The sequence below is a fragment of the Anas platyrhynchos genome, chromosome 7 (genome assembly GCF_047663525.1).
Source record: "Anas platyrhynchos isolate ZD024472 breed Pekin duck chromosome 7, IASCAAS_PekinDuck_T2T, whole genome shotgun sequence".
NCBI classification, from domain to species: domain Eukaryota; kingdom Metazoa; phylum Chordata; class Aves; order Anseriformes; family Anatidae; genus Anas; species Anas platyrhynchos.
In genome coordinates, this window is record NC_092593.1 from 31,993,165 (window position 1) to 32,016,309 (window position 23,145).

A 23,145-nucleotide genomic window follows, 5' to 3' on the forward strand; every position below is an offset into this window, starting at 1 on the left:
ACTCACACAGTTAGTACATCAAGAAGCTAAATAATCACCTCTGTACATCTCTTCAACATGTTAATTGGACAGATTATTCAAAAGTGCTCTCCCATAAAGTTTTCAAAGAACAGATGAACAGTGAATGTACATATGCACCTGTTAAGGTTCATTCAAAGCCTCAGACACAAATAGATTTTGTTTCCAGCTCGAATTATGTCATGGGGAAAGAGAGGAGGAAGAGTGCCAAAATGCAGGAAAGAAAGGTTGAATACTAAGAAAAACAAACGGGCTTTTCAGAAACTGAAAGTGTTCCTATTCACAGAATAACCGTATTTGTATTTTATGCATATCTGCAACTAGAGTGCCCAAGCCATACCAGGCAATTACTTAAAAGGTTATTCTGGGAATTCACAGTTGAAACAAACACTAGGAGCCATGCAGCAACAGCATACACATTTAGGTTTCCTGAGTTTCAGTGCTAACAGTTTACTTGCAAGGTTTTAAGAAACAACAACAACTGCAGTTTCTGCTGCCATGTCTAAGGGGTCCCTAGGAATTGTGCCTGGCTTTCCAGCCTTCACTTTGACATCCGAAAACTCACTACAAGCTTTTGTGCACAGCACAAGATGCAGCCAACTAGATATCAAAGTGCAGACAGAGAAAGGGCTTGGAAGATTTCCTCTTCATTCTCAATGCTAAGCAACACCAAACTATACCTTAAACATGGTATCTTTAATATCAAAACAAAATCAGCATTAACAATACAAAGAAAGGGGAACTCTCAAAACAGCTTTGGAACAGTGAAGCGTAAGCAAATAGCATGTTTACTCTAGCCATCATTTGGTAAAAGACAGGTAGGGTGTTTCACACTTGAAAGGATTTTCTGTGTATGCAGTGTAAACATTCAGGTCTATTGTAGGAAGCAAGGAAGGTGAAGAATGCCTGTGCTGATGCACTTCTAGACTGCAATACCTCCCACTGTGATACAAAAATTTAAACCATTTAAACCATGTTGTGGTCAAGGGTACTACGGTGGGTTTTTGCTGCTGAAGAAAACTTTTTGTCTGTATTTGATGTGAGGCTGGCCTGCTCCATTTTGCTCAGTTCAGGTTCTCCATAGCACTCTCATTTCAAGTGAGCTATGCAACTTTTTCAGTCTCCTCTCAAAAAGCAATGTTGTGCACACAAGATAGCACTCACACAATTGTGGCATCTTGGCAAAACAGCCCCAAAAATCTTTGCTTGTGTTTCTAACCAGTGTCAACAAGCCACTCTTCAATCATGCTCAATTTGTGTATACACACACACTTATTCCTTCCTTTCTCCTGTCAAACCTAGATTACAGCAACACTTCCTCTACAAAGCCTTCTCCAAATCACAAATGCTGATATTTCATTGCCTTTCCAATATATTTTGTACACAAAATATCTTTTTAAAATCGTGAAAACAGCACATATTGCCCAGCTTTCAACAACATTTCCTTCTCTCAAGTTTGTGTTGCCTTTTTTTTTCTTTGACATTTGACTACGCTTAATATCTTAAGCAATCATTTTTCCCCTCAATTTCACCCTCTAGCATTTTTTTTTTCTTGCCGCTTTCACGGTCCTTGAGAATCTACACTGGTACAAACTTTATTCTCTCAAACCCTTCCTTGAGTCCTGCTCCACTGGTCATGAAGTTATTTCTCACTGTCCTTTGGACACCCTGAGCAGCTATGTCTCTCCCTTATCCACAGGGAAACACACTTGCAAAAATATAATGAATCAATTCTAAATACAAATTTCACTCCCACTTGTATTATGAAGCAACTTATGTTTCTGTATATGGCCATCTTCTACCTCATCTTGCTGGCATCCTTCTCTAGGACTTCAGTAAAACCTTTAGCACAGCAAGTCACCTTAACACATTCCTCTTTACAGTAAATCCCCTTTACAGTAAACCCAACTGGACGGAGTGAGACAAAATTAATTTTTGATTGCCAATACTCTACTTGTTTCAGCATACCTTAAATTCAAAATATTAAAATTCCCCTACACCTTACCACCTGCAAATTTAATTGCACCTTTCTTTTTTTTTTTTTTGGTCTACTTCTGCCCTCTGAAATTCTAAACCATAATAACCTTCTAAACACTTTTATTTTTCTCATTTATAATCTGTATCCCTGCCTCAGTCTATTTCCAGTCGACAGTCATCTGCTATGCTCTTACTAACTCTTCACTTAGTTATTGTTTTTCTGGTTTCCATGCATTCCTAAATACCTACACAGTATGGGTAATACTATATATAACAATTATTTCAGTTATGAAGAAAAAGACCTGCACTGGTGTCTTTCCCATTTTTAAGTGCTAGTTCAATTAGCATGTATTTCAAAGTGTTTTTACAGTGAATAAAATATCACAAGGACAGGGGAATTTTCATCAAAACAGCATTTCTGGAAAATCTGTTTTGGATCTGGGCATAAAATCTATTTCTCCTAGCAGACTGTCCTCACTTTCTCATTTCTAATCTAGACTGCACGATTGTAACCTTCCACTTGTTGGTATTCCAGCAAACATGGGATTGTTAGAGCTCACTTTTCATCTGCAACATGAGATTCACAATCACCCGATCCACTGTTCTCCTCTACGCTTCCCCAAGCTTTCATTCATTTCTGTATTGAGTTCCTAATTGCCTTTTTACTTCCAACTCCCCAAAGCTCCAGTCATCTTACTCACACAGCTGCCTCGCCTTCCTCACCTGTCATTTCGTTCTTTTATCTTCCATTTCTACCCCCAGCTGTCACACCAACACCTTAAATCATTCCATTTTTTGCTGCGCTTCTGCCTTCAGCCTGCAAGCACCAAAGGCAATATTTGGCAAGAGCTTTCACACATTAAAGCTGGGAAAAGACACAATTCGTACTCAAAGTAACTGCAGTTACTAAAGGCATTTAACTTTTTTTCTTTTTTCTTTTTTTTTTTTTTTAGGAGATCTTTTTCTATGTGATAACAACCATTGCTGCACATCAGATAAAAGGCTGGTAATGTTTCAGTCAAAATGTTACCTCTGGACCCCCCCACATTTGCCCAGAAGGAAATCCAGACAAAGTCTCCAATTTTCAGCTCCTCACTGAAAGGAAAATCTCTAATTCTCTGCCTCCAGATCAGACTCAGAAATTTAATGGCATCACATTGACAATTTTTTTTTTTTTATTTAGCTATTAAAGGAATCTTTTTTTTTGTGCTATGGATAAAAATAGAGGACACATTCAGAACTGCAGTTAGACTTCACAAAGCAATGCTCACTAAAACGTAAAAAAACTCACTCCTCTCTCTCAATTTCTGTTGTTCCCACAATTAAATCCATACTTTTTCGGAAGTTCCAAAAACCTTGTGAAATATATGTAGGTAACAAATTTCAATAAAAATATTACAGTATCACTGACTGTTTTCTTTCAGGATTGCCTTGAGACCAAATAGCTTCTTAAAACGAAGCATTCAGATGAAAACCATTTAAAAGATGACATTTCAATATTAAAAAAAAACATATTACACAAATACCTCTACTTCATTCAATTATCAGTAAACTACCCAGAAATATCTTTCTGGGTAGCTTACTGATAATCAAATCAAATATTTCTGCTCCTTTCATTTGTCCCAAGTCTCCTACTTGCAGCTGGACACACCACTTCACCGAGGGGCCCTATACAGAAGTTCAGGCTTTTTTGATGCCTCCATCTTTTGATGAGGTCATGCTACTTTTTTTTCCTTGCTAGTGAAGTCAAAGTTCAGCTTGAGTCCTGAAGTCTTTCAGTATTGTCTTCAATGTCTACTACAGACAGTGATGGCAACTATGGGAAAAAATGTCTACAGCATACAGCATTTTCATGAAAAGAAGAGGAAATAGTGTGCTGCAAAAGCATAATTAAAGGCAGTTACGTAATCATGTTTGAGAAGCAGGACCCTAACTCCTCATTTCCACTTGTCTAAATTAAGCTGCAGGGAACTTTTTCATCCAAGGTTTCAGTGCTAATCCAAACCCACATTATCTATGTGTGCCCGTGACCTTAATTCTGCCTTAATCACATTTTTTGGAGGCTCCTATCGAATTGATGAGTACACCCCCTCAGAAAGTGTCCTTTTCTGACCCAGAATCTACAGAGAATGTAAAGAACAAAGCGGAATATAAATCACAGGAAGTCAAAAGAGTAACACTTCTATAAAAAGTCTCAAAAATTTTATGTTATAACACTGTTTAAAGGACATGGGGATAAAACAGCGTGGAATTACTTGCATATTCCTCAGGGGAAAAAAAAAAAAGCCAGCAGCCAAAGTACCAATTTAGAGAAACAGTTTAAGTATCTACAGAAAAGTCACTGAATAGAAAACTCAATATATAATCAAGTGTTACTCCTACCGATATATAAGAGGTTTGTATTTGTAGCTTCTATGCACACTTTGATAGAGAGGTAAAATGCAATGATTGACACAGGAATGTCTTTACATCTTAACACTACAACTTTAACTTTCTAAAAACCAAAAACGCCAACCAATGTATGCCTTACTGTACGATTTGAGTAGGACCAGACAGAACTTCTAAACATGTAGTGTTCAGAAGAAAATTACAGAAGAAAAATACTGGTCTGAAGTCCTCTTTATGCCTGAACTAACTTGCACCATTGCTTCAATTAGCTTAATTGCTCCTCAACAGCTACAGCAGAATTCTGTCTCAAATCAGGAAGGCTTTTGTGATTCTGCAAGGAATTGATCTTCCTTGATCTTCCCGCTAGAAACTGCCACCCACCTGCTCTAGTGAAGAGCAAACAAAAGTGAGATTTCATGTCACTTACATACCTAACACCTTTGCCCTCACACATGCTGATGCAGCTTCACCTTCCCCTACGCTGGTTTGTGGTTTGACCCCATGGTGATCCAGCTGACCCACCTAACCCAGCAGAAAACCACCACCAGAAGAACGAATTATATTCTGCAAATAATGAAAGGAGAAAACTGAGAAAGAAAACTGGAACCTGGTCAGTGGCAACAAGCCATTAGATCTGTTATTAGACAATAATACCAATCCAGTCAAGGCATATAACCCTTAAATCCTCAAAAGCATTTAGGCATCTACTCCTATTGGATTCAACGACAGGAATCTCAACGCCTTTGCAGAACTCCAAACACTAACTGCTTCTAAGTGCATAGGCACTATTTAAGAAAAACAGGTAATATTTTAAGAAAAACAGAAAACCTGACAACTCTTTGGTAAACTGCCTACTTGTTTGGATGTGCCTCTAAAGTACATTAAGAGGATATAAACTAGATCAACATGTCACTCCTAAAAGATGGGCACCTTCTACTGGTGTAGCTAATAACCAAAATAGAACTGGATGCAGACTCACCATAAGATAGCATTAGAATAACCAAAATCGGTCTTAGCTGTGTCATTAGTATATTGAACAGCACAATCCAATGATACATACTAAAGGGATATTCAAATACTTTGACTGGAACAGAAACAAGGTTACACTTTGCTTGCTTCTTTTCATCACTTTCAGCATAGTAACTTTCTTCTGACATGAAATGCATGATGAATGAATTCAATTAGCAGAAAGATTTTTAAAAGTAATAAAAACAGGATTTGAAATATAAGGAACAATATTTTTAGTTCCAAAGCCTCCCATTTAAAATCTTTCCTGACGTCCATAAATTATTAAAAATCAAACTTTTTATTCCAAAGAACCGCTAAAGGATTGTTTCAAATGATAAATTTTAAGGCAATCTAAGGCCTTGCGGAGTAGCTGATCTAACTGGGTAAGAATAGTCTCCTGCACAGGTGTTGGTGTGTTCTGACTAAGCTCCTAACCACAGCTCTGGCACGCACAGCCAGTTTTACTGGCACTGAGGCTGTCGACTCATACAGATTACCAGATGGTGGCTAGAAGCTTACTGTGTGTGTATCCTGATGAAAATGGAAATAAACTACACACAGATTGTAAAGACCTCTTGGCTATAATTCTCAGACCAAAAATAAGTTAACTTAGCACCAAGGCTGACAATATACACGTGCGCTTTAAAGTTTGGTTGTGTTTTGGGGAAGAACACGGGAGTTATCAAATACAACACGGGATGTATCCAATTAACTTTAAATGTGTTCCACATACTGTCAGCCTTCCTTCCCCTCTCATTGTTTTTATGTTCACACACTTTCTGAAATACTTAATTAGTACATGAGAGGCTGCTTTCCATTTAAAAACAAACAAAACACTATAAATAAGCAATAGTGCCAGCAGAGCCCTTTCAGCTTCTCTTCACTGTTATTTTCAAAGCCATTTTAGCCTGGGTGGATTTGTGAGATCAAAGGCAGTCTACACACATGTGGTTCAGAGCTTTGGTGGCAGGCAAAAATTGGCCGTGAAGCGATCAGTTAGCAAAACAGAAGAGAAGCTGGAGAGGCAAGATCAGATCAGGGGAAGTTTAGTCAACAACAGAGAACAAGAGCAGCAAAAGAAAAAGCTGCCAGCGCCTCTACCCTGGAACTCAAGAGAACATCTCTTTCAAATTACTGTTATGTTTGGACAAAAACAATCACTTAACAACTGACTGCACAGCAAAAATTCCAATTAAATACACTTGAAATGAGGATTTATTTTATTTTTTTTAAGATACTTTTTAGAAGTAAAAATAGCTCCTATTTCATTCCTACTTTTATTACTATTTTTCACGCTTGGAATAATGCAAAACCAAGGATAATTTCTCATGTTAACCAACCCTATGATCTATGCTTAAATACAGAATTGGGGTATTTCCCCTATCACATTAACATGGAGATGTGTTGCTCTTTGGTTATTTTATCTGCTGTCTCCAAGCTTGCACACGAACACCGTATGAAACAAAAACACATTTTTATATGAAGTGTGAAGAAGGGAGCTTGTTAACATTTTTCCTATTAAGAACATCCTTTTACGGACGTTTTCTTAGGGCAAGGGCATGAAAAATGCATATATAAGCAGCTGAGATGTCACAGGTATAGCATGCATTGTTACTATATTATCTACAAGAACCAAGTATCCTAACCAAACTTAAAAATAATAGTATCAGGATACACCAGAAGTGTGGAAATATGAAACACACGAAGAATTCTCACTTGAACAAACAGTTCTGGTGTGCGTGACTATCTTTTTTAAAACACTCTGGTGATTTTTTCCTTTTCTTCTTTTTGTTCTTTTTAACCTACAGAAACGTGTGGAAATTGCTTTTGACATTTAAATCAAGGCAGACAGCCTCAATTTTTGCTGTATTACTTCAAGAGAACAATTTCTTTACAGGTGCCACAGAATGCATTGTAGGTTTGCTATGCTTGTTTGCTTTCTAGCACGAGTGAAACATTCCTGCAGTAATAAAAACTTCTTTGTGTGTGTAGTAATTGTGTGATTGGCTGATCTGCACTGGCTGATCTACAACATTTAATGTTATCTGCATGAATACAGGAAAACTTCACAAATTATACAACAGTTAGAAGTAAACTGAGTCTGCTGGATGAGTATACAGTGATACTGCCATCCTTTCAGCATGACCTGGCCTGTGCTTTGAGTAACAGAACTCTACGCTAGCCCTACAAACTCCTGTGAACACTTCGTAATTTGGTACCTTAGTTGAAAGAACCTAGAGCATTTACAAGGAGTGGAAGTAGGGAAGAGAGGGGTAGCTGCTAGGGAGAGGAAAGCAGCACTGACAGGAGACAAAAAAACATTTTTTGAGATGAGGTGTGAAGCTACTTGAGTACAAAAAATTGCAAAGTGCTTTTTCCCAAAGACAAAGCTCTAAGAGACTGTTGCAAAATTCCATTGTTAGAAATTAGACTGCACTTATGTAAAACCAAATACCTTTGCAATAGAGTATGAAAGCACAGTTAACAATGAAATTGCTGTCTGATGCAGAACATATGCTGTTTAGCAGCTGCGCTTTACACAAGTGATTGCCTTTAGCTGCAGCAGACTTGATCCACCCTGTCTATGCATCACTCTGTAAATGATTTCTATTCCACTGACAAAAAACAAACAAACAAACAAACACACACACACACACAAAACAAACAAACAAAAAAAACCACGACCACTTGAATACACATCATTAGAGGGCAGTTTCCAGGGGGAGTCCTTCACCAAGAAAGCTTTCTTCAGGAAAATATAACCCTTCCCTGCAGAGGTGTTACCATCTGACACTTGTTCAGCCATCTAGAGCATGGACTAGTATTAATGACAAAGAAAGTATGAATGGGGTGGAAGGCAGCAGCCTGAGAGCACCTTTCTCAAACACAAAAAGGCCAACAAGAGCTTCTCCATCCTAGCGATGTTCCTCCTCGAGCCTGAGGAGCCCATAAATTCTCAGTGCTCTGTCCGACCTCAGCCTCCCTGCTGACAGAGACCTCACTTGGCTTACTACAGATACAGGAAAAGGTAAGATCAGCAAACCCTTGATTACACAACAACTGGCTTTAGTCCTGACCAAACCTGCCAGGCCTAAATTTGAACTGGAAATCCAATTATGCAAAGTCCTGTGACACACTAATATCATCTTCACAATGATGAGACACTCAAATAAAAATAATGAAATTTTCTGGGAAAGTATCTGATTATTAATTCATAAGCTGTTTGGCATACAACCTTATTTCTTTTTCACATCCACAGTATTCAAACAAAAACAATTAAGACTATTTTCTACTCCCAAAAGTCAAGCACTGTTTGAATATACAAGACAAACAGCCCTGCACAAGATGAGCAGCACATGTTCCTGCCGGAGTACTTACGGCACGGTAGAAAGATTCGTTACCATGAAAACTAAACACTAATGTTGAATTTCATTTGCCTTAGTGATGCTTACATATGCAAAGACTTTGTTTAAATATTGGAAAAAGACCGAAACACCAAAATCCATAACTTAGCATAGAATAGTTAATTTAAAAAATAAATACCACAGTTAGTGAGCACCTGAGCCCTTCCTTCCAGATTTTAGAGGTCTGAGTGCTTATTTCATATTTAAATCACATTTCTGTAATTTGAAAGGCCTCCAGATTTATAGATGAATCATTTACACTGAACTATATTTAAATGGAAAAATGGAAAACAATTAGTATTGTTAACTTTGGCCTCATTCAATCACCATTAAGTTTGCTTGTTTTTTTTTCCTAAGTATGTCATGCAGTAGCTCCTTCCTTCATAGTGCTCCTTCCTTTTAACCATATCCCTGGAATACCAGTCTAAGTTAAACACTGACTTTCATATTATTACTGGTTCTTCTGGAAGATTATTTCTTTAAAAATAGTGCTGTTTATTCCCCTACATTCACCATTCTGAAAATTTTGACTTCCAAGTTTATATCAGTTCCAATTAATTGTAATTAACATATTACACGAATTTTACCAATACCTAAAAATAACAAAAGGGATCACTGCTTTGTTGTATTAGAAACAGTAAGTACGTATACAAGGTTGCCGAAGTTATTATATAGCTCTTCCCACCTCTTGTGTTATATGATTTTTACAGTGAAATATAACTTGTATAAGGACAGAATTATAATTGGAAATAGACTTCTGTGGAATTCATTTTTCCCCCTCATACAGGAAAAAAAATCACTTCTTAAAAACAATCTGCATTTTTCAAGTGTAATGAGCTTCATAGCAATTGCATCCTAACCCAGGCACCCAGAGGCTGAACTGCCAGAAGTGTTGCAGAGGCCATTCCAACAATTCTTAGTAATTTTTCTTTCCTTTAAAGAGCAGACACCTTAGAAAAGCTATACCTTCAAAAAAGCATTACAACCGCCCAGTTACAAAGGAAAGTTGTACTGGCAGAAGCTGCTTTGGTGGGATTTCACCTGGGCATGTTTCAGAAAGCAAGCTGCAAGCACACTGCATGTCTTCATGAAGGAGCAAGCACACCTAAACCTATCTCCTCTTTGCCCCCTCCAAAATTTCCAAACAATTGCTGAATTTTTAAGCTCTTGACGCTTTAAATAAAGGGAAAACAAAACATTATTCCACAGTTAATGAAATTACACAATTACAGTCTTGCAGACCTAACCATGCTGATGTTACTGACAGTTGTACAAGCAGAGCTCTGTCACCCGCTGTGCGCTTTGTATGGGGCTCTTGTTCTCTTGTCAAGTCCTCTCTGAAATCGTGCAGAGTCAAAGCCGCTGGAAGAGCATAAAGCAAACGAGACAGCGCATTGCAGGAACTCCTGCGGCACGAGGAAACCTGTGCACAACAATTCCCAGTCGTCCTGCTTTGACAGGGCTGTCCTGAGGAAGATTGCAACAGCTAGACTTGGTTACATTTAGCTAATTTTTCAATCTCTCAACAAATCTGACAGGAGTGTTGTGTTTTTTTCTTTTTGTGTGTGTGTGGTTTTGTTTTAAAAATTCAAGGCAATTTCAATAGGTCCCTTTTCCAGGAAATGGAAACATCTGCATATAAAAAAATTAGCAGCTTTATTGTCAGCACTTTTTGCTGTGATAGCAAGGAAGAGATTCACAGTCTCACAGAAGGTGGGCTATTACTCTAAAATCTGTCACAGTATTTCTACTCAGCTACAGAAATATATGACTATGTAAAGCGTATCTACAATTAGATCAAATACATCTTACTTTCCAAAACTCTTCTCTATGCATTTTCAGTCTCAGGGGCCTGTTATTTCATTACTTAGCAGCATGTAATGACTCAAAACAAGCAATGTTTTTTAACAAAAAGAATCCCCTTGGACGCTCTGCAAGATAATTTTATCAAGGGCCAATGGTTTAAAGTATCAAATGTAATTATTTCTACAAATGCATGGCTTTGGGTATCTTGATTTAACAAAGCTGCAATGATGTATGGAAAATTACATCTATGTTGTCTTTTATACATTTTTCTTTTAGACTTGTATTTTAGATCTATCTTTATTTGTAGATAACATTGAGTTTTTTTTATGTTTGTTTGTTTTTTATTTATTTTTATTTTTCCACATGCAGGTGTGACATTTAAAAACACATTTAGGCAAAGCCTAAAACTAAAGCCAGCAACACGTCATCTATTGCATGCCCTAACATACAGATTACAATAAGTGCATATATTTCACCTAAAACAAAGTCTTTTTTTTAAAAGCATTTTCAAGGTTGTACTAGCAGATTTAAAAAGCTATTAGCTAGCAAAATAATTCTTTTAAATTCTTTTAATTCTAATTCTTTTAAATTAGATTCCATCAAAATCAACTACAGAACCTTTTTAGCTTATGTTAAATGGATCGTATTCTTAACATCTGGGTCACAGAACAGTAATTCTGTAAGCAAAGAGGCATCATACCCCAAAGATAACTGCTCTTTGCTGTTTAATACCCACTCACACCGCAGTAGTGCCAGCCCCCACCGTGTATCTGCTGATGGTGGCCCTCAACAAGAAGCTGCTCAGGCTGTCCTAGAGCTAGTCACGCTCCTCAGTTCACAAGTACACATCCGCAGGCTGGCAGATTGTCTGACTGCTTTCCCATCTGCAGGCACTAATTTGAATATTTCCCCCTTTTCTTTGCCACTGAATTTAATAGAAACTGTAGAAACTTAATTGGATATTGCTGTTCTTTTATACAGCATTAAAAGTTACTCTTTCTGGGCGAGTGTTTTGGGTTTATGTGGCAAGGTTCTTGTAGCTGGGGGACCACACGGTGTCCTCCAAACACAGTCCAAGCAGCACATTACATTAACCTCCCTACACTGAGGCTGTTTCACCCATGATGGTACTTGGTGAGCAATTTTCCTGTCCTTACTTCAACCCTTGAGCCCTTTCCCACCATATTTTCTCCCCCTGTTCCCTTTAGGAGGAGTGCATGTGTGGTTGTGGTGGAGTTCAGCTGCCCAGGTGGGTGAAACCACCACAGTAAGGCAGAATCTCTTTCCCCATAAGCACAATTATCTGGGAAACCTAATGACAGCACTTAAACAGATGTTCTGCTGATGAGTCCATGCACCGCCTCTCCCAAAGGGTCATATGTAAGTCCTCCAAAATATTTCTCTATCCTATTCCAGTGACAACCTCCCTAGGCAATCTACTCCATTGCTGTTGCAAATTTACTTTTATACATTTTAATATGTAGTCTCAACCTTTCACATTGGATTTCTACTTTATTACTTCTTGTTGTAACAGGTTGTTTCCTTTTTTTTTTTCCTCAGAGGTTTTGGTTTTTGAAGATTTATCCTGTCTCCCCTTAGTTTTCTTTTCTGTTAGCTATGCACTTTCACCTTTTCTCTGACAACTTTATTGCACAGACTTATTGTTCATGTTGCTCTGCTGTAGATGTTCCACTTCTCTCCTGAAGAGCTGGGCTCAAACTGAACATGATGCTACAGTCAAAGCTACATGCCAGCTGAACAGCGCAGGAGGGTTATTCCACATCCCCCCTACAACATCCCTGGCTTACATGGCAGTATAGCTTCTGGCTATTCTGCAATATCATGTCATTGTTGACTTATGCAAGCTTGTTTTACACAACAAACCCTATATCCTATTATAAAGGAATGCTATCTATTCAACCCTTTATCTTCTTGTTCCGTATTTGTACAGCTGATCTTTTTTGTAAAGATACAGTTTCGTACCTTTTTTTGCATTCCATGTTATTTCTTTAGATCAATTCTCCAATAGGTCAAGTTTTGAATTGTATTCCTGTCCTCATCTATCGTTACTGTTCCACCTCCTTCAAATCCAAATAAAATAAAGCAGTCCACAAATTTAGTATTTTTTCTGTTCCATTTTCTAGGTCATTAATGAAAACATATTCTTGCAGAAGCCTATTCAATATATCTGTGTTTTTCCCATCTGTTTTCTGTTCATTCAGGAAAGCTTCCATCAGGCCAGATTTCAAGAGCTAAGAAACAGTACCCAAAGCTTTATTAAAAACATAAAGGCTCTTACCTATTAACAATAAACTATAAATTAACAATATTGACTGCTTCTCCTCTATCCATGAGACCTCTTATCCTGTTACAGATGCAATTTGAACTCAATTGCTACATCTTTTCCTTGCAAATACATTTTCACTGCTAAATCTTTTCCTAATTTCATCCAAACATTCACTAAATTATTCACTAAACTTTCATTTATTCATTCTCAAATTCTTTGAGAATTTAAGCTATAATGACTACTGTTTCATTTGTTTCTTACTTTTTCTCTCATCTGAAGACAGACATTTTCTTTTCCCTACACCAGACTAAGATCTTCTACCCTTGTATCTGGTATTAATTTTCTTAGATATCTGTCTGGAGTTTTACAATACCAGTGAAGGACTACAGAAATAAGTATACCTGTATTAGCAGTCAGTATTCTTCTCTCTAATGAATGTCAAACCCAGAACGATTGCTTATTTCATTTATGACCCTTCCTGACTATTTTAGAACCACGTCTTTCCAATTCTGTCCAAGTTATGCCATTAATATTAATATAATTTATACTAAAGCTCAATAATCTGGTCAAGTAATTATTTAGCTTTTAGTTTCTCTTTGTTTGACAGCACACAAACAGTAGATGTGTATTTTGTGTACTTTCTTCCATCGAACTGAGAGGAGACTTGGGTTTCATACATGTATTTGGACCCAGTCTTAGTAGCTACAGAAGCTATTACTAATGTACGGTTATTGGATTTTACTTCTGTAATTATTTATTATGCCATTCCCCATGATTTCAAAATCTGTTCCACAGTCATCAGGAATGTCCAATGCACCTTTTGATAAAGTTTTACACCAAATAAAATTTCAGAAAATTAAATGGTGTTGTAACATATTATACATAGAAATTTAATATACCTGACAGAGAAGCTGCAATTGTCCTGTTAATAACAGAAATTAAGCAGAATTTACTGTGTGGGGAACCTGAGAGAAATTAATGATATAAAAATAGTAAAAGTACATTTCAACAGCATAATGAAAACCACATTATCAAGGTTCTCTACAATTTTAATGACCTGTGAGTACATTTTAATTTAAATGCTTAAAGCAGTATTCTACGCAAATTCTTAATCTAATAATATTTATGCTATTGATTCTGACTTATCAAGGGCTAGATATATAAACAATTTAGCCTAATTGCCTGTTACTATATGATTTGAGTCTTGCAATAAAGATTTCACAATCAAACGTAAGACATTAAAAAAAATCCATTTTTTTTCCCACTGTTTCAGGGATACATTTCATCTCAAATGGACCTTGGGTTTTAAATTACATGTCAGCTATTACAGGATATTACAATAACACAATACATATCTGTCCTTGGAGTGAGTGCACTAGCTCAACCATGTTTGCATTTACTTAACAGCAAACACAGGCATTTGTTAGATCATTATTTAGGTACAAGACACAGAAGAGACCTTAAATTATTTTCATCACCATAGCTGTATCATTAATGGCACAGTCAATACAAATGTTTTCAATTTTGTCTCAAAAATACAATTTCATGACAATATATTTGCTTTTTACTGAACATGATACAATCCTAATACCTACATTTCAAAATCAGACAAACTCCTGGTTAAGTTCACTCTTTGAATTTTTGTTAACTTTAAATAACTAACGTTTTATTGGGGAGGTAAAGTTGACTTAGATATTTAAATTAAGGCTACACTTCAAGTTCTCTTTACACCACAAAGAATTATTTTCATTATTGTAAATAAGAACAATTTACAGTATACTCTTTAATAAACACATTGCCACATTGAAATGAATTATTATATGAAAGAACGTAAGTCACATAAGAGATGGGAGAAGTGACAATCTTTTGATACAGTCAAAGAAGCTGAGGTGGAACATAGAAATTTGATTCCAAACGTCATGTAAAATGATCTGAGGAAGGCAGGACACTTTTATACGTAAATGCTTTCCAGTGGAACAAATACTCAGAGCTCAACTGTTCAGTGAAAGTGCACAATTAATAATTTAGATTATATCTGTAGTTCAATAAATGTGCACTACAGGACAGATTTCTCAAAGTATCCTTGTTTTAAACAAAATTTTAACTCACCCTTTTGCCCTCTACAGACTCTGCCATTTATTTCTAAATAAAATAATAAAAATACTACAGTAAAATACTGTAATTCAGGTGAAGTAGTCTAAAGTAATATTTTTTTGTTAGGAGGAAAGGAAGTAGAAATAATACACCCAGGAAATGTGAAATGGAAAAAAAAAAAGTATGGTTCTATTGTTGGAAAAGATCTGTTAACCTCGTACCTAAAATTCTAGATTATTGCTTAGCCAAGTCAAAACCTAGTACATTCACACACACACACATTTTCTGATGTCTTATTTCTGGACCTGCTCCAGTTTTCTAATCCATTGATTAAATAAAGACATCAAGGCCTCTGGTAGTACTCATTTGGGAACACAGTACCTGCAGAAGCACAGAGACTTGCCAGAACCAGCCAACTAACAGTGCTCATGAATTTCAAAGAACAAGAGAAGCCAGACAGGCACGCTACCTGTGCAGTGCTTATGTACTGAGGGGTGAAACATAACTCCACTGAAATTTGCTATAAAAAGCCTGATGACTTCATTAGAAATAGAAGCAACAGAAGAACTTCATAAACCAAGAAATACTCATCCGTTCACAAGTCACAATGAAAGGAAAAGATACTTATGAGAGTCTAAGATGGAAGTTTCTAACCACTGAATGATGAACAGAGAAAGTGGAAATGGACTGACTGGCAGGTGCCTCAGGAAGACTCAGGTACTAATAGGTAGGTAGGCAGTGCAGACAATTATTTCCAATACACATTGACAAGCATTTTAAAGAGAAACAGAACACAGATATACACACAACTATACATTATAAAAACATATAAAACACAGGTTAAGGACAACAAAAAGATGAAAACTGAAATAAATGGTTATTTTTGTCAGAAACAACTTGCATACCACTATCAAACAGGAAAACTGCCCTTGGAGAAAAAAAAAAAACAGATACAAATATACAAAAAAGTCACCACATACATATCATTACAGAGAGGAAAACACAGAAATTGATTCTGACTACAACAAAGTAAATAAAAATATTGTTGTGTTTTCCTTCTTCAGAAGTGTTTTTAACTCTAACAGTAGTTCCCAAACAAGAAAAATAAGCCCATATAACAGTTTTAATAACCTAAAAAATAATCTACAGTTTAGAATGTGTACCTCAATCTAAAGATGTAAAAACTACAATTTAGTCCTAAAAAGCAACTTTGAAAAGTAAAGAAAAAAGCGGGTAAACAAAATCATTTCAACCAAAAAAACTGTCAGAAATTCATTTTTGATTTTGCACAACCTGCAGAATGAAACAATAAATCTGGCTCCATTCGAGTTGAGAAATTTTCATCAACTGTTAGTAAATGACCAATTTTTTGCCTTTAGTCTCCCAGATGTATTTTTTAAGCCCTGGTAAAACAGGTTGAAATGCCTGAAAAAAATTGCAAGTGTTATGGAATAGGCCAGGATTTCTCCAAAGTTACAAAAGAAACAGAACAATTAACATGTATAGTCAGTGCTCTTTCTTTAAGGTGATCATAACAGGCTCTTGAGAAGTAGTTTGCTAGTTTCAGCTAATCAGACTTCCTATTAGTTTCTATTGAGAGTAATTTTTTCAGGCAATCACATTAAAAATGATACTTACCTGTACTATTTATAGGTATGAAACATCTGTCACTACAGGACAGACTGCTCTCAGTCACGTTGGACAATCACCCTTCACTGCAGTTTACTAAAATGTAACTGAAAAGAATGTTGCATACCTTCGGATATCTCTTGCCTGTCTTCTCAGAATCTTTAACTGGACCATATGAAGACCTTTCAGCATCAAGCATTTTTTGCTGCCTGGCTTCCCGAAGAGCTTTCTGGGTGGGCCCCTCTAAACCTTTTTTCCTTTCATGGGCTGCTACAAAATAAAGCCATCATTAATGTAATCAGGCTACTTTTTTTTTTTTTTAAACCTTAATCTTCAGGAAAATTTTTCTTTACTTGATATTATCTAAACATGTGAAATTCTATCAGAAATTCTACTTTAAATAAAGATATCCAGGTTATTGTGCCACACACCTAAAGCATTCCAAGACTGCATATAACTCCGTTCCACTGATTGCTTTGGTGTGACCTGTTTCAGCATAAGTACCAGTACCCTAGATTTTGCCTCCTACGTGCCACAGAGGTTTTGGATCTTGCTGTACCAAAGAATCAGAGTAAAATGGATCAACTGATCATCCTGCTGCATCCTAATATTTCCACCAATGCACTTCCCTAATTTACAGCCCAAGTTTCCTTTTGTTTCCTTGTCCTTTCTCCCAACACACCTTTTGAACAAGGAATTACTTACCAACAGGGAACAGCACAAAAATCCTTAGCTGTTATCATAGCTGTACATTGTCAGAAGTGGCTGAATGGAATACAAGGAAAGGTATAGCCCATAGAAACCATTGCACAGTGCACCTGGATCTCCCAGAATCTGGCAAAAAGTATACTCTTGTCCAACACTCAGTATTGGCAACTTCCATATATCCGAAACGCAGTCCCTTGCAATCCCTGTATCTTGTTAAAATGGTCTGCAATATGCGTGCACGTCAAAGAGGGAAAAGAAAGGAACACTAATTCCAACAGGATTCGGGCACTTATCACCCCTCCAGTTCCTTGCAAAAACAAACAACAACAACAAAAAAACTCACATAGAAAAAAAATTACAGAGATAAAATCCAGACTGAAACAAATGAAATCAACACTACACATTCCTAAATGTCTGCTGTTGTGAAATAGTTTTACTAAATTATTTTTTTTTAACCTTGACCACAAAATTCAAACTGACTTATAGGGGAAAAGAAGAAAAATCCCTCTCTGCTCTTGAGGCAAAAATCATGGATCAAACAAGCACAAAACCTTCCTGTACACCCAAACTGTGAAACACTAACTGATAAAAAGATCTGTGCCTGTTCAAACTAAATATCCATATTCTCACTGCTTTCAAAGTTAAAGCTACAAATACCTAAGTAGCTTTTTCTGAGGAGGTGTATACTGCAAAATAGTTTCACATGCAAACACTTTCTCCTCACTCAGTAACTGCTACCCACTAATTAGCATGTTATTCACAGGGTACTTGGTTTGCTGGTGCCTTCAAAATATACATAAACCAGCACAGTTGTGATAGTTGAAGGGCTTAAAAAGTCAATAACCACTGAAAAATGGCAAAATCCAAAGAACTGTTGGACTGGGCTTGCACTAAGATGGCAACAGCTTGTGTTTACAGATTTTTCTATTCTGATTGCACTGTAGCTAGAAATGGGACAACCAGGTTTAAGTACTTAACTGGTGCCTTTTAAATTACTTCTTACATGACCTTCTAAGAGCACTTACATCACATAAAGGAAAGAAAAAGCACAAAAAACAGCCCTAGCAATGAGTTAATTCAACCATGAGTAAAGAAACTCATTGAGTTCAACTTCTGAGTATAATTAGGTAATAAATTAGCAGCTGTTGTTTTCAGAAAACACAATAAATGTACTGAGCAAATAACAGTTTTATAACACGTTTTTAAAACCACGTGTTATACTAGCATTCAGTTTGGTTTCTAAGTAAGCAACAATCTAAATCTAAAACAATCTTGCTTAATTCCTTTAGGCAAAAGTGATCTTTTCTCATAGAACCACTTAAAATTAGGTCTTGATCCCTAAGTAAGGGTGCAAGTGCTCTGTTAGCATATACCTAAAAAAAACAGTGAATTCTTTGATAATTAGATTGCTCTATCTATGATCTTGCTACCAATTCAGGTAGGATCAGATTTATGGAAATAAAATATAACAAGAAAAGGTTTTCACTAATCTTCTTGCACAAAGCATCTGTTGATTTTAAAAGTAATATAAACTGAAAATGTAAGATCAAGTTATACCAACTTATCCTTCAGAACTGACTTCTGAATAAGCATAGCAGAGAGAAGATTCTCTCAAATGGCCAAGTCCTAATCCTAACTGTGAAGTAGTTCCTCTCCCACTGTTAAGTGTCCTTCCTATCAACTCTCAACATGACAAGTGAATAGGAAACAAAAACTTATACCTGCAATTATTTTAAGAACACCTGATGAAAGCTTCCTCTTGAAAGATTTGGGTATAAGCACTCTTTGCAGAAAGCTAAACGACAGTTTGACTGGCAGTGGCACAGCAAAAAAACCTACACCCTATCAAATACATAACATTAAATTACATGCTCTATTGTGGATGCTATGATATTCAATTATTTGAAAACCATCATACTGATGGCTGCTACATCAAATGCCTTAGTACGTCCAGAATAGTGGTCTTAAACATTAAATGGTGTCACTTTTTTCTACCTAGCTGCCAGATACAAAGTTATAATGAAAACTTTGTGAATGCTATGATGCTTCCCTTGGTTCTTAATTACATTCTTTATATGGCTCACCCTGAAAACAATAAAGCCCATGATGGATTGGATGTGCTGGATCACATTGCTACTGTTCAAAACCTCTAACTCTTGAGCAATCCTGAAACCAGTTACAAGCCACTCTCGATGCCCTCCAGCCAAAGCCATTGTCCAGGTGTCATCTGGTCAAGTCCAGGTATAGGAGAGAAGCAGCATTAGGAGCAGTGACAGGATCTCCTGTGGTCAGGGAAACAGCCATCCTCACACTTCCCTGCTCTGCAACAAAAGCAGGCAGCTGGCCAGAGAAAGCATCTCACCTTGGCAAATGACAACTTGCCAGTCTGAATGTTCATGGTCTTCTAACCGAGACACAGGAATGCACAGAAGTCAGTCCTGAAGAGATAGCAACTGAAAAACAGCTGTAGGTCTCCTTACAGCAGAGACTTGTGAGTCCAACAGTACTTGTTCCTTTCAAACTAAGACTTAAATTTAGAGGAAAAGGCAGCAAACATTTCTCCACCATCTACGCACTGCTTGCTTCTCAAGGTCTCGATTATACCTTCTTATGAGTAAGAATTCAAGAGGCAACAAAAGTATCTGAATAAAACTATCACCCACTGAGACACACGCAGATGACCAACTGAGTGCAATAAGATTTATGTAGTATTAGCAGACAAAGAAATGAACTGAAATATCAGTTAATTTGTGATATGCAGTGTATTAAGCAAACTGAGGCTTGTACAAGCACATGGGTGGCTGATGAGCTTAATAATTTCTGCTGGAGACAATTTTTTATTTTTTTTTTTTAATTTATAAAGTGCTCCCCTGCTTGTCACTTTTTGGTACTATAAAGTGCTCTCAAGAGTTTTGGAGAATAAACAAGTACTGTGAACAGCCGGAGAGCAGTTTTTAGAATCACTCAAATAACAAATTGAAGTACGTGTAGTTTGAAAAATACTGATGGGGCATCTACCATGTAGAACACTGGCATGAGGGAAGAACCCCACTATCTATCCTCAAGCCAGAGTATAATGCAAAGTTGAATGCTATATGCCCAGACAGGCATATAAGAAAGAAAATAAAAAGCCCATTCTCTTCCTCACTGTCTGAAGTGGGATGAAGACAAGGTCAGTGCTCTTCAGCAGGGCAGAAGTTTATACCCTCAGCGGTAACAAAATGTAAAGACTAAGGCAGAGCACATCTAATACATACACAGCCACAGAAAGATACTTGGGGGGCCTGAATTATGCTTTGCTGAGGAATACGGCATTGATTCATACAAAAACAGAATAAGAATCCAAAACAGAAAGACACTGTGAACACTGAAGAGACCACTGTTTTAACACATCTGAACTCTCTATCTGAATAACTTATCATTTTAGTAGCTATTTGTTTCCATACAAAATTAAAATTGTAGCTTAGTTCATACCCAAGTAGAACTTCAGAACCCTTTCAGGTCCTTATAGAAATGAAATCTGTTAAGTTCTTGAACTGAACACACCCAACTGCAGTTCTCTTTTGTTTCAAGGGGCTCCTGGAAGTCCTAGTTGCAAGACATGCTTTGCTGGACATGGTGCATGATATGTAGCACCTGGTCACTGATGTGGCTGAAAAATTTGGGGTTCTCTAATATCGTATCTGAAGTTCGGCACACAACAAAGGTAGTTTCAATCCCCCTTCCTCTGTGAACATTCTGTTGTCAGAGCAGAGCTCATGTTTTCCTTTTTTTTTTTTTTTTATGATCTCATCTATTTTCACTAATCTTTTTGAAACCTACTTTAAGACTTACCTCCCTCTGTCAAACGTAATTGAAATTGGAAGTTTCAAAATTATTAGTTGGAATAGATGCTGACAAAGAATGGGATAACATAGATTTCACTTAACTAGGAAACAAGAGGACAGTTAAGTTCTAGTTTTGTGTGTGTGTTTTTTGTGTTTTTTTTTTTTTTTTTTTTTTTGATGGAGTTAGGAAAATGTAATAATTATGCATTTATTCAAAACATCAGTTAAGTAGTACCATACCATACAGATAAAGATATTATCCCAGCAGGTATTATATCAGCTTGCATTGCTATTAACTTTCTGTAAAAGTGAGACATGCAAAAATAAGAGGCTGGATTTCACAACGCTAGTATTTTCAAATTTCCAATTGTTCCAAGACTGCCATGTATACCTTCTCACAGTAAGCTGAAAAAAACCACTTATGTGAAAAAAAAGTTAGTGAAAAAAATAACAAAACTCAGACAAAATAGATTTCTAGGGAAAAGTCCTTCCACAGTTGTTCATTCATATTGTCATGAGCGGTTTCACTGTCCTCGGTGGTTACACTTCAGAATAAATATTCAAAAAGATACAATTGCCATTGTCACCAAGACAGCTGATAAAATGTTCATACTCCAAGTATTTTTGATTTACTTATACACCTTTTTTTTTTTTTCTAATGTATTACAACACAAAACCCATAACCAGTCTGAGTTTGTTGATGAGAATATTTTACCTTTTGTCACAGGACTCTGAACTGCATATCCAGACTCTAAGTTATGTAGTGTAGCTTGTAAACCTGTAACCTAATGTAAAAAAAAAAAAAGAGAAAAAGAAGAGGTGATATCAAAATTTTTCTTTTGAACTGTCTGTTCACAACACACAGTATTTATATCTGCATATTTAAATAAATTATATGTATTTTTTTCTTTTTCTGATTATCTTCAAGTTACAAACATTAATCCTAATTCTAGATTTTGGAAATGTCTAGTGAAACATGATAAAATACAGGCCACCCAGAATTTCCTCAAATACTTTTGTAACTCCATTAAAACAATACAGACATACGAAGTACTTGAGATCACACTGCAACATCAGCTTTTACTGCTATCACTGATCTTTAACTTAATGGCACAATATGACATGCAACTTTATCATAAAGAAAAATGACACAAAATTTGTTAAGTTACAGAAAAGCCATCACTTTAGAATTCTTCATCCAATTCATCACTGGATAGGGCTTACTGGAGACTCAGTGGATAGGTTCCTGAGATTTCATAGCTTTGGAACTGTTTTATGTTTTGTACTCCTTATTCAGCATAATTGTATATAGACAGTAACCTTTCTTTTTAGGACATTTTTCTTTTATTTAATGCAATTTCAAATATGTAATCCTCAGTCATTTTAAAGTAAGCCCTCAGGTGATCTGAGCAAAACTGGAGGCAAAGAAAAGGAGGAAATGAGAGATGAGAACTATTAGAAGAGAACGTGAACATGCTGAATTCCTTTCATGTCACTCACATACAGGTGATGGTACTGCTGAAAAACAACACGTTGCATTTTCAGAATTCCATTTTAAGTAAACAACCTACTGGCTAAACACAGTGAAGATAGTTCTCCGTTCTTCATCCATCCTATCTCTGCTTACAGTTCCTTCCACTAAAGGAGTGGAATGTCATGTATACCAACCTATACATCATATAGGATTATAGGAGCAAATAGTACTCCATTATTCCTCTCACAAGACAGGAAAAACTGCATCTGGAACCTACTATTTGAGGTAAAATACAGTAAGATAACTAAACTACTAGTTATAACTAGGAAAACAAGATATAGTAATTAGACAATTTCCAAGTTACACATGTCTAAAAGTTACACATTTCTGAAGGCATAGATGGAAGCATATGAATCTGTGGGGATAACACAACTTTCTCAAGAAAGCAACCCAGGGTCTGCACATTATTTGTTCAGTGCTGCCCTTCAAGAGTCAGCAACAACATAGAACTACTACCTTATGGCA

General features: G+C 36.5%; 1 protein-coding gene across 7 annotated transcripts in view; it reads right to left on the reverse strand.

Moving 5' to 3' along the window:
• Positions 1-23,145, reverse strand: part of SPAG16 (sperm associated antigen 16) — a 395,938-nt gene that overhangs the window by 338,186 nt on the left and 34,607 nt on the right. For 6 of the 7 annotated variants that reach the window (XM_038182154.2, XM_038182153.2, XM_038182152.2 and 3 more), the window contains 2 exons: positions 21,862-21,931; positions 16,739-16,881 (listed from right to left, as the gene is read on the reverse strand). In XM_038182154.2, the coding sequence (XP_038038082.2) occupies positions 16,739-16,881; positions 21,862-21,931 (213 nt within the window). The remainder of the gene's footprint in view (positions 1-16,738; positions 16,882-21,861; positions 21,932-23,145) is intronic. The other variant, XM_038182151.2, reaches the window with a different exon arrangement.